We start from the raw sequence: 12415 nt of genomic DNA, 5'->3' as shown, positions 1-12415 counted from the left end.
AATAAGATAAATTATTTATTTAACTGGATGATGATAATAATTAGACTAAAAAATATTAGAATTATTTAGCACATAGTATAGATAAAACTAATACTACAGTGCAGTATTTATTGAAAAAATATTGAAACAATGATATTAAAGCTAGCAAAAAAATTACTCAGTAGCACTGACTGTGGGCTAATATCTTGCTTAGCCTCCGAGAGTAACCTTGAGGGGCATCCGCACCCAAGAGAGGAGTCTACACACGTACTTCTAGAAGGGGTGTGTTAGGAGACTCTGCTGTTAAAAAGTGGGACTGGGCTTTTATAGTACAGAGTCATTGACTATCAGTCAGATGTCTCCAAGCCAACTGTGTCAGTTCAGCAGCTTTAGATAGGTTATCAGTAGGATCAGTTGTTTGTTCCTTTATCAGGTACTTTGTACACCACATCCTCACTGGTGCCAGTTTCTGTCAGGGAACATTGTTCTTCCTCAGAATGTTTAACTTTGGAATTGATGACTCAGGCTGGTCTCAGCATCCTTCTACACCAAAAGCAGCATGACCTCCTTTTCCATCCACCACTGATAACTTTTGCAAATAGGGTAAAGTTCAAGCTGGTTTTCCTCACTTAGGCAGAACAGCCTGATATACCATCCCACAGGTTGTAAGTGGGATGGATATCTGTTCCACTGTGGGTGTCCATGGGCTGCAGGGGGTCAGCCTGCCTCACCATGGTCTCCAGGGGAAGCTCTGCTCCTCCTCCTCCCCCTCCTTCTCTGACCATGGTGTCTATAGGGATGGTTCTCTCACTTGTTTCTCACATCTCGTGTCTCAGCTGTCACACACTGGTTTTTTAGCCTTTCCTAAACACGTTGCCCCAGAGGTGCCACCAGTATTCTCCTCCACTTTGTATAGCAGCAGATACTTTTTTTTGAAAATACTCAATATATTTTTTATGTAAACAACTTAAAGTTTTCTTATAATGACTAAATATTTTAATTTCTAAAAAATGCTGTTAATTAGTTTCCTCAGTGATGAGTAGTTTTATAATTAAATGTTGAAAGCTGAGTACTTCAGGACTTTTGCAGAAGGGACAGCACTGTTAAAATCATTGGGTTATAATACTTGAACTGTGAAGTTAAAAATAAAGACAAAAAGAAAACACTTCACTTACTTGAAGTTAAGCCTGAAACACTTTGATTTTAATTTATTTACTAATATTGAGGTGACCACATATTTTAAAGAGAAATAGAATCTGAAAATTCCCATTGAAGTATATAGAATAGATTCCTCTAAGTATTAAGTGGTAATTAGGATTCAGTTAAAAAAAATTACTGAAAGATGAGATAGAATGGAACTTTTACCTTTCTTTTGTTATTTAACTTGACTTTATTCTCAGCTTCAACATTAAAGGTTCAGGATATTTACGTATTTCTACTTGCACTTTAGTTCAGCAAGTAAATTCACTATGTGTTCAAAAGTTAAGAATATATTGGAAATTAGTAAATGTAGTTGGATTTATAGGCTGGTTGTTAGCAATAGTATCTTTTCTTGAAGAAGAGTATTTATAATAAATTACACCTAATTAAAGATTTCACAGAAATTAAAATTTCAGTCTAAATTATTTTAAATAATTTTGACAAACCAGTATCTTTTGAGTGGTTTTCTTCCCCCTTCATCCATCATGATTCTTTTATGACTGGTATAGGCAGAAAATACTACTTCAGTGATCTTTCTGAGCGTAGCTACTCATAAGAAAATGGATTTTATGGATTCACAGGTCGGGGAAGGTTGGAAGGGACCACTATAGGTTATCTAGTCCTACCTCCCTTCTCAAGCAGTGTTCCCTAGAGCACATTGTGCAGGATTCGTGTGCAGATGGCTTTAGAATATCTCCAGGAAAGGAAACTCTACAACCTCTCTGGGCAGTCTGTTCCAGTTCTTGGTCACCCACACAGTAAAGAAGTTCTTCCTCATATTCAGGTGGAACTTTGAAATCCCATTTGATAGTTCCCAAGTTACCCTTGCTGTCTTTAGTTCTCATGTGAAATGGCAGCAGGAGGTAATAGTCAGATATGTGGAAAAGCCTTAGCAGTCTTTGCATTACATCTGTGATTCAATCTCCTGTCAGACGACACCTTTTTAGATCAGCAGTCAGGTCAGCAGATGAGTGCAGGGAGTCAGCAGGGAGTTAGCCACAACAATCACCCACCACTTCTTTTGGGCGATCTGCAGCACAGGATCCATCTGCTCTGTCGCTTCACTTGAAGTCAAGCCCAGCTCCAGGGGTTTACATTGAAAAAGAACCTTGAGGTCATTGAGTCCCATGATAAACCTAACACTGCCCAAGTTCACCTCTAAACCATGTATCTAAACACCACATCTCCACATCTTTTAAATACCTCCAGGGGTGGTGACTCCACCACTTTCCTGTTCCAGCCTGTTCCAATGCTTGGTAACCCTTCTGATGAAGAAATTTTTCCTAATATCCAATCTAAACTTCACCTCACAAAACTTGAAACCGTTTCTTCTGTCCTGTTACTTGTTACATGGGAGAAGAGAGCAACCCCCACTTCACTACAGTCTCCTTTCAAGTTGTAGAGAACAATAAGGTCCCCTCTGAACCACCTTTTCTCCAGGCTAAACAACCCCAACTCCTTCAGCAGGTCCTCACAGGATGCTCCAGACCCTTCACCAGCTTATGTAAGGGTCAGTTCCATGCAGTAAGAATTTCCAAATTAGTATTGGTACTAGCACCTGATATTGTGTGTTGAGTGGGAGACAAGTGAGATCAGAAAGTCATGTCATGCTTAAAGCTCTGTTTTGTCCAATTGGCACAAAGTGATGTAATACTTACTAACTAGTGGACTACACTGGAACTGTACACAGGATGTTTAGGTAAGGATAGTAGCAGCATAATTGTCTACTTCGTGTTTAAAACCATCACTTTAAAAACAGAGGATGAATTACTATTTGGATACAATTGCAAGGTGAAAATCATGGAATGGTTTGGATTGGAAGGGACCTTTAAAGGTCATCTAGTCCAACCCCTCTGCAATAAGCTGGGACATCTTCAACTAGTTTCTCAGAGCCCAGTCCAATGAGCATCGATCACCTCTCTGCGCAACCTATGCCATGTTTCACCAGCTTCATTGTAAAAAGCCTCTTTCTCATATCCAATCCAAATTGACCCACTTGTCCTGTCGCAACAGGCCCTGATAATAGGTCTGTCTCCATCTTTCTTATAGGCCACTGAAGTACTGAAAGGCTGCAATAATAAACTTATAACAGTGGCTGCTGCAATGTGTTTTGAATCTGAAAATGTAATTATTTTTCTTCAGTCTCTGGATGGCCACAGTATCTATACTGGGTGCTGCACTCTGCGTATTGATTTCTCCAAGTTAACTACCCTAAAAGTAAAGTACAACAATGACAAAAGCAGAGATTTCACTCGCGTTGATCTTCCTTTTGGTGATGGCCAACGAACCCTGGATGCATCCTTAGCTACTACCTTTGGTAAGAAACCTTCACTTCTAGTGATAAATACACACTAAGATAATAATTTTTATGTTGCATTTATGCTCTAGTTTCATATCAAGTTCCTAGAAGGGTACATTTTGCATACATTTCTGTGTGTTAGGTTCAGTAAGATTTGTATGGAAAGCAGAAAGTCCAACTCAAGATAACTTAATATCTGTAACTATAACATGAGGAATGCTCATGGGCAAACTCAAGGTGTTGTCAAAAAGTTGCATTTGTAAAATGATTTGGAATGGTATTATTAGTACAGGTAATATAATAAATGTTGCATATCAGTATGGTCAGTGAAAGTCATCACCAATTAACATTGGTTGCCTAAGGCTGCTTGAAAATAAGTGTTCTAAGGGTGTTGGCTCTTATTTGAGTATATTTTAGGATAACTGCCTGCTGTAACAAAAAAAAAACTATAAGAAAATTCAAAATGCCACATTTATAAATGTTTGTAGTCACCTTCTGAAAGATAAAATTTTAGAAGTTTTCTTGAATTTTAGAAGTCACTTCCATGGCATATAGGGAGACACTGTCTGCTTGAAGTGACACTGGAGAAGCCCTTTTGGCTTAAATGGCTCTACCATGCTCATTTAATTAGCTTTAGGAATAATGCAAATCACCAAACACATTGATCTGATGACCTGAAGTGCTCACAGTGCAATTTGAGCTATTTTAGCTATTTTTCTTTCTCTCTAATGATAATGGTTAGCAATAATACATAGGTATGAGCTGCCTTAGCTGTTGAATAGGTATCTAAGTGCTGTCCAATTGATTAGCACAGTAGAAAGGGTGGGGGAATAATTCCCTTTTTTCCTGTAGTTTTCTGTGATGGCTAGGGCAGATACTGGGTTTCATTTGATTTTTTGGATAGTTGAGTTAGTTAGCTTAGATTAGAATAAGAATGTGAGGTGCTCTTACTACTTTCTTGGTTGTTTTTACTGCTCCCCTTAAAGACAGGCTTTGGATCTTTACTTTATGTACAACTGTCTTTATACTGAGGGGTGGAGCGAGGGGGGCAGAATTTGCCATACAGCATTATAGAAGTATGCTGTTACAGGTCTAATATATTCTGATTAATTAGACTTGCACTATTTGAAATGTCATTGGAAGGGGAAAGTACAATTAGAATAGATTAAAGATGAGCTTGCAAAGATAACTGTATGCTTTTGTAGGATAACACATGAAAGCTGCTCCATTTCCTCCCCTTCACTCTTCCAAGCTTCTCATTTTTCATATTACAGTTTTCATTTGCTATAATAGTAAGAACAGCAGAGGTGCTGGTATGAAGAATAGTCTGATGTCTGTACCAAAAAGTGTTTATAGTGAAATCACAGTGAAGCAGCTGCATAGATATTTTTCTTTTAAGAAAATAGCTGTAGATGGGGAAAAGCATGCTTCTTAACCTTTCTGTCGGTGGTGACAACATGTATATGTTGTCATTGGCATGTTCTGATAGACTTAGTTACAGAACATGAGAAAAAGATGTTGTGAGTCATGTCAGCACTTGCACTTCCTGTGTTATTACTAGTGGATGTATTTTTGATGGAGAATTATAAGATAAAGCAGGTAACTATCAGAATAATACTTTTTTTTCCTAGACTTGAAGTTGTCTTAATAGCAAAACTGAACTGCTCTTGAAACTTGTTTCTCTCTTTTTTTCTATTAAGTTTTGGTTTTGTTGGAAAAGATACTGTAAACACGCAGATTTTGTGAATATTTTGCACATAAAGAGTTCTTTCACCCCGTGAGCATAAGCACAGATACATGAATTAGCTTGCTTTGAAAGCTAGCTACTAGCCATGAAGCAAATGATTTTACACATTAAAGAAAAAAAAGAGGCCACAAAGAATTCCAGATCTTTCAGCATTAGTTCAGTTTGACAATTTTTACATGCCTAATTTTGGTATCAGTGTGCAACATGCAAGTCTTATTTGGCAGAATAAAAGCTGTTTATCTATTTCTTTGTTAATGTTCCATTACCATTTTTAGGTTGTGAATAAGTGATTAATAACCGTGTTGCCAGAACTTGTCAGGATAATGCACCAGTACGTGTATTTCAAGAACAAAATTACTTGCTTTGGTGTGATGAATGTATTCGGTTGTTTGTATGAAAGACACTTTGTTGCCACAGATAAGAGTAGGTGTAATGTGATGCAATATTCATGAATACTTGATCTTTGGTGTTTGTTCCATTTGTCGCTTTTGTAATTCATAATGGATACTTATGGTATCATACATTGTATCAAGGACCATTCACTAGTGAATGTGGCTGTATTTTAGTCAATGGTGGAGGTTTGAGTAGTAAAACAGACTTATTACCAAGCTTGTAGGATGTATTTCTTGATTATACATGTCCCATTTTAGAGAAAAAATGTGGTGTTTGCTAACATATGAAAGAATCCACAACTCAGGCTTGTACCTAATTGCCTCTTAGAACACAAGTTTTTCTGCTGCCTTGGGTAGCACTTAACTCCACATACTAATGTGGAAATCACTGAGCCATCTGTGAGGCTGGGACTGTCTGTATGTTGCTATTCCAAATCTGTTTCATGGTTGTGATTTCCAGAGGAACCATAAAAACCACTGGTTATTTATGAAGTCATGCAAACTGGGAAAGTACATCTCTTTAAAAAGCAAAATGCATATACTTTATGCATCTCAGCAGCTAGTAAAATTCAGAGTCTCAGATCAGTTGTTGTTGTTTGTCTTGTTTAGCTTATACTCATTTTAGAAATATCAAGGAAATAGTTTTATCTTATCATTGCAAAACATCTTTGACTATATTTACTTCCAGCAATTTCTAGAATGCATGTCCATCATGTGAATAAAAACTGTTGAACACCACAGACATATTAACTTTATTGGATACTAGTCTATGCTGTGCTTTCCTATTCAGACTTATTTACCTTATGTTTTGCCCTAACTTCATTTTAGAGAGGGACATTGAGGCTGATCAGAATATTTGCCTTCAAAAGTGTCTGAAAATTGTCTTTGTAAAACATAGAATCTTGGATTTCAATGAGAGATTTTAACGCAAACGTTTTATAAGATGTGTAACGACAGACAAAATCAGAATAGCAACACTGGCAGCTGATTCTGAGTCTTGAAACCTCTTCTGTTTTCCAAAACTTTTAAAATCTCTTTCAATTAGATGTGTCTTCTCTCTCTAGCCACTCAAAATACGGTATTCCCATCATATCCAGGGGCTACTGGATTTGCCCAACCCTTGGGCTTTCCTCAAGGTGCTGGTAAGTTTGTATTTTCTAAAAATGTGATATTTGTAGTTATGGCTAGTGGGCTACTTGAATACACCTGTTTAAAGCAAACTGTTTTCAGATATAGCAATCAGAACACAGTATCCCTTTGAGTAATTCTGATTTTCTTTCTCATATAACTCAGTAAAATTACTTTCTGTAATAAAAAACATTACTGATGTAGTTTATAGTTTAATAAGAAATTAAATGCCATGATAAATATAACCTGCAAGAGAAGAAGTTAAGCATCTGTTTTTCTAAGAATCCTCAGACTTCAATGATATTCAATGCAAATACAGGAAGTCTCCCCTTTCCTGGCTAGAAAGTGAGAAATAAATAGTTTTTTAAACTGAGTGATCTTTTCCTTTCTAACACAGGATAAACTTTTGTGCTGAATTATTTTTCTTCTTTCTTGAACTGCAATTTGTGTCTCCCCTTCTGTTTGGGTCTGTTTGTGTAGTTGAATATTTCTTCATCTCTGAAAGGGAAGCACTTCCTGCTTTATTGGTCAGGTACTATTAATAACTAAATTCCTTAAAAGAATTTTTAAATTAATATTGATGTTTTTGCCAAACATAACCTGGTTTTGTCTTCTTTCTCTTCCACTTTGAGATGTCAAGTGATGCTCTTTATACCCTTCCAGGTATTTCAGTTCCAGCTGCTCCTGGAGCACTTGGTTCTCTCACAATCACCCCGTCAACAGTGTCTGGACAGATTCCTGGTGTTACTGGTATTCCGGGAAATTCTGTTTTACTAGTCAGCAACCTCAACCCTGAAGTAAGTTTGATTGGTGGAACTGATGCAAGTATCACCTTGTACCAACAGCCAGACTCCTTCTCGGAAATGGATGTTAGCTGAAGGAATAAGAGAAATTCTCTATGCTGCTAATGTAAAAAACAGGACAGCTCTATACTTGTTTGAGGTAGTTTGTAATATTGATGAGGTTGAAAAACTCCGACCATCTATGTGCTGCTTTATCTGTAAAGAGGGCAAAGGATTTTTCATTTATTAAAAAACAAGGAGTTAGAAAAAAAGAAGGGAAGAGAAAAGGAGGTGCAAGCATGCCAAATCAAGTAGCTTTCTAAACATGGATAGAATCTTTCTAGTTTTGCAACTTTTCCCAGGTTGGAGAGGAAGCGCACAGGTATGCTTTGCTATTGACATCACTTTATATCTGTTTTTAAAAGTGAATATATACACATGTTCACTTTTCAAAGTACCACACAGATTTTGATTTTTTCATATGTTGGCAGTAAAATTACAAGGACAACTTAGAAAGTTATTTTTGTAGTGGAAGTGACATAGGCTATTCTATAATCTTACTCCTGTTAGTCAAATATTACAGACTGATCTGTGCTTAATTAAAAGCCATGTACATCTTTTAAAAAAGCAAAAATCAAGCTCTACCAAGGCCATAACTTAAAATACAATTCTACTTGATTGTTGATAAGCAGTCCTATTGCAGCAATGTAAAATTCTTGTTTTACACACTCAATACATTTACTTAACCATAAAACTGTTAAAACTAGAAGTGATGGCAAAATGGAAGTTACCTTCATATTATGAGGTTTAAAAATCTGTTGACCAGTTTCTTTAAGTAATTGTTTTGTTTCTGTTTTTGTACTAACAGCCAAATTCCACGGTAAGCATCAAAAGAAACAGCTGCAGATAGGACTGTAAGACAAGTCACTTTTTCTTTGATTTGTCAACACATCCTATCAGTGAGTTTCTGATGATGGCTGTTGATATGCTTTCTGCAGCTGATTATTCAAGATGATTCTCTGAATCTTAAAAGAATGTGTTTCTTAAGAATAAGCGTATGTCAAAGATAGGTCAGAGCTATTTTTAGGACATTGCTCCTTTACATAATACTAACCACATCTAAGGAGTCATGTAGAACTTTGTGATGTAATGCATGTTACAGTATCAACGCATTAAAGAATGCTCAACTTCTTAAAAGGTGTGAAATAACTATGTACAACAACATTAATTGTTGGAAATATATTTTGTGGCAACTGCGTAACACTTGTCCTTCAGTAGTGGTTGTCTGAGCCCTGTCACTTCTTTTTCTATGTATAGAAAATCTTATTGAGCTTATTTCAATTTGTATTTCTCCCCATTGCAGAGTTTTAGTGTGCACTTGAACATTTCCTTGAGACTTTTAAATTACCTGGCTTTGTCTTTCAAACACTTTTTTTTTTTTTTAAATATTGAGGTCTCATTTGGATAAGAAATTTCTTAAAAACACTTCTCCATGTTGAATTAAAATATTTAGGCCAGAAAGATAAACTCTTGACGAATTTAAATTTCACATTCATAGTAATTGTTCTCTATTACTAAATGCTAACGATAAATGGGTATGGGCTTGCACTTAGGCTGCAGTATCTTCCTTTTTTGAAAAATTCAGATATTTTGTTACACATTTCAAATGTTGCGAAATGAGAAGGAATAGGGCTAGAGGGTGTAAGTAGTGCTTCTGATACCCAGGTGTTTTTAATACTGGCAAAACTTTTGCTCAGTTGAATAAATTTTGGTTGCATTAGGATGTAAATGATCTTCTTTGGTGCTTGGTATACAAGAATTTAATTGAACAGCTTCTGTTCAAACACAATTTAAATACCACTTTCTATACTCTTCATATATAAACAGTTAAATTGTATGTATATCACTTCAGAATGTCACAGTCATCACATAAAGGAATGGGGACAAAATTGAAGACAAAGCAAGCACATTTTGAAGCAACTAGGTTTGGTTTCATAGGTGTTATCTGCTGTTTACAAAATACAAAGGAGTTCTTGAATGTTCTTTTCTATTTTTAGTTTAGCAAACGTCTTTCATTTTTTCAGGGAATGAGCTGCTAGCTTAGAAGAAGTTCAAATAATGAAGCTACTTAAAATATTAATAACTTCTGCAGCATGACAGACTGAGTCTTGAGTGATGAATATGCATGAGCTGAAGTGTTAGCTTGTTTAAGTATTTCACATGTGCATTGCAAATATATACTAACAAGAGTGCCGTACATTGTAGTTATTGCAGGGAATGGCTTTTGGAGAGACAGGTTTAGGTATTGGTATGCAGTATTTCTTCCATTCTTTTTGTTTACCATACACTTATGGAATAGATGTCTTTATTTGCATGGCTTTAGAAATAATATACTCATTTTATCATTTAAACAGGCCATCACACCATATGGACTTTTCATCCTATTTGGTAAGATATGTCAAATATCCCTTGAGAAACCACAGGGCTAGCATTCTTTTTATTTATCTGACACCTGCTGGTTAATTCAAGCTTCATTGTTTTGTCCATATCCAAAAAATGCACAAGAGAATACACTGGTTTTAAAATTACAATAATTTGAGTCAGGAGTTATAGGCCACAGATACCAAAAAAGGCAAAAGATATACAGTGTCAAATGAATTTCAGTGTGTGGTCCAGTTTGTTTGCTACAAAAATGGGAAGACAAAGTAAGAGGAAAAAACAAATATTGCATCAGAGGAAATGCTGTATAGAATTGGATCATACATTAATTGCAGGGGACAATGTTTGGCATAGTAGTATTTTAATAAGTCTCTGTTAAGGGGACTTTGACGACTATTGCACTGATTAAAAGCTGAACATAAACATGCAGTTTTATGACTAAGATCCTGGAGGTTTTCCTCCATTTTGGAGCCTCAGAAAATAATACACAAACTTCAAAACTGTCCTTCATACTAATATTCTAACCAAGCTGTTGAATGAGATGATTATTTTTTGTAAATCTAATGTTAATCAAAAGAAACAGACTTGCCCTTCTGCTGCTATGAAAAGATTTCCTTTCTGTATTTCCACAGGTGTATATGGTAATGTGCATCGTGTGAAGATTATGTTTAAGAAAAGAGGAATTGCTTTGGTTCAGATGGCAGATGCAACCCAGGCTCAATTAGGTATTGATTTTTTAAGGCACAGTTATGCTTCAAACTAGCATGAGCATAATATAAAGGAAGAATTTGCCCTCTGTCAGTGACAAGCATAAACAAATTCAATCCATCATTGTGCTGCATTACTACGTACAAACTTTTCCTTACTTAATGTTGATAATACTCTTAGTGGTTTAAAAACTAAGTTCCCGTGAATCTCAATCTAGTAAATGTTAGAATTAAAACATCATACAATTTTCCCATAGTTTGTCTTAATAATACATCATATGATTTTCCTGTAGTTCATCTTATATCTAGCTATTTAATAATAACCAACTGTTCTTTATTGAAATGATGTTTTGCACTTTTGTTGCATTTAGACTGGAGATTATATTACATCCTTGTACTTGTTTTAAATATAATGTTGTGGCATAGCCCACCTGGTAGACATGCAAGTTGCAGTTTAAATTTAGAATGTGAAATCTGGCACTGAATAGAAAACAATATTAGTATTTAAAGAATCGTCTTTTCTTCCCCTCCATTTATTCCTGTTCAAATTAAATTTCCACTGGTTAGCTATCAACCACTTGAATGGACAGAGGCTTTATGGAAGGGTCATGCATACTACTCTTTCAAAATATCAGACAATTCAACTTCCTCGTGAAGGGCAAGAAGACAAAGGTCTGACAAAGGACTATAGCAATAGCCCTTTACATCGCTTTAAGAATCCTGGCTCTAAGAACTGCCAAAATATTTTTCCTCCATCTGCCACCCTGCATCTCTCCAACATCCCGTGAGTATCTACATGTATGATTTTCCTGAAGAGATGTTTTTTAGGTTGTGTTCTTGAGTTACAAAGTCTGACATAAGCTTTACATTCCCTTGGCCTTCATTCTGCTGTGGGTCATTCTGCTGTATAACTAACAAGTGAATCCTTTAACTGTACCTTTTTTTATCATTAGCAATGAGGATAACTGTTTGAATGATCTTCTATATGAGTTTTAATCAGTTTACATTTTCTTGAGAGTATGCTTTTGTTCTTTTACCTATTAAATTCTGTGTTACAAATTTTCACAAAGATTAAAGACGTGTTTTGAGATTACGTACTGGAATTACATGACAACAAATTTGTCATTGACATTGTTACTTAATATAGATACAGTTTTGAATAATACTTACACTTCTAAAAGAGTAATTTCTACAGAATTCAGACCTCTTACATAGAGTGGAAGTTGTCAAAAAAAGGTGTTAAGAATGGTGTTCTTTAAGACTGAAACAATCTTTTTTTTAAATCTAGAATGTTGTCAACAATGTATGGAGTAACAGCCAAACATAAGTTTTTACAGGCTTCTTTTGTTTGGCAGCTGTGCAGGGAGGGAAAGGAGGAAATTGGAATTATGTCCAAGTAACAAAGGAAATTATAAGACACTTAGAAAATGGCTTTTTGAATAAAATAAAAAGCTTCAGAACTAAAAATACATGAAGCACAATCACTCAAATTTCAAGATGAAATGTATTCATGAAGGTACTGATTAAGATCTTAGGAGCATTTTATGCAATCTGAATTTAACTGAGAAAGAAATGGGGTTGGATGAAAAGCAGTAGAGTGTAGCTGAAATAATTTTGTAGCACAAAGCCAAGTTGTTTGGGCTGAAGTGTTGACAAAGTTTGAGTTGGTGGAGATAGTTTTTGCTGTTCAAATTTAATTTAGAAGCCAAGATTGAGATCTCGATATTATTATAGAACTCTGT

General features: G+C 35.6%; 1 protein-coding gene across 9 annotated transcripts in view; it reads left to right on the top strand.

Moving 5' to 3' along the window:
- The window catches only part of PTBP3 (polypyrimidine tract binding protein 3), a 50336-nt gene that overhangs the window by 28354 nt on the left and 9567 nt on the right, over positions 1-12415 (top strand). For all 9 annotated transcript variants that reach the window (XR_007904789.1, XM_051789404.1, XM_051789398.1 and 6 more), the window contains 6 exons: positions 3322-3496; positions 6682-6759; positions 7409-7542; positions 9942-9975; positions 10599-10691; positions 11241-11457. Coding sequence is in view for 8 of the 9 variants with exons in the window: in XM_051789404.1 (XP_051645364.1) it covers positions 3322-3496; positions 6682-6759; positions 7409-7542; positions 9942-9975; positions 10599-10691; positions 11241-11457 (731 nt within the window). In the remaining variant the exon portion in view is untranslated. The remainder of the gene's footprint in view (positions 1-3321; positions 3497-6681; positions 6760-7408; positions 7543-9941; positions 9976-10598; positions 10692-11240; positions 11458-12415) is intronic.

Source organism: Manacus candei, unplaced genomic scaffold (genome assembly GCF_025592945.1).
Source record: "Manacus candei isolate 608988 ecotype Guabito, Panama unplaced genomic scaffold, ASM2559294v1 h1tg000027l, whole genome shotgun sequence".
NCBI classification, from domain to species: Eukaryota; Metazoa; Chordata; class Aves; order Passeriformes; family Pipridae; genus Manacus; species Manacus candei.
The sequence above is the reverse complement of the archived record's forward strand: the minus strand, read 5'-3'. Positions and strand labels throughout refer to the sequence as shown.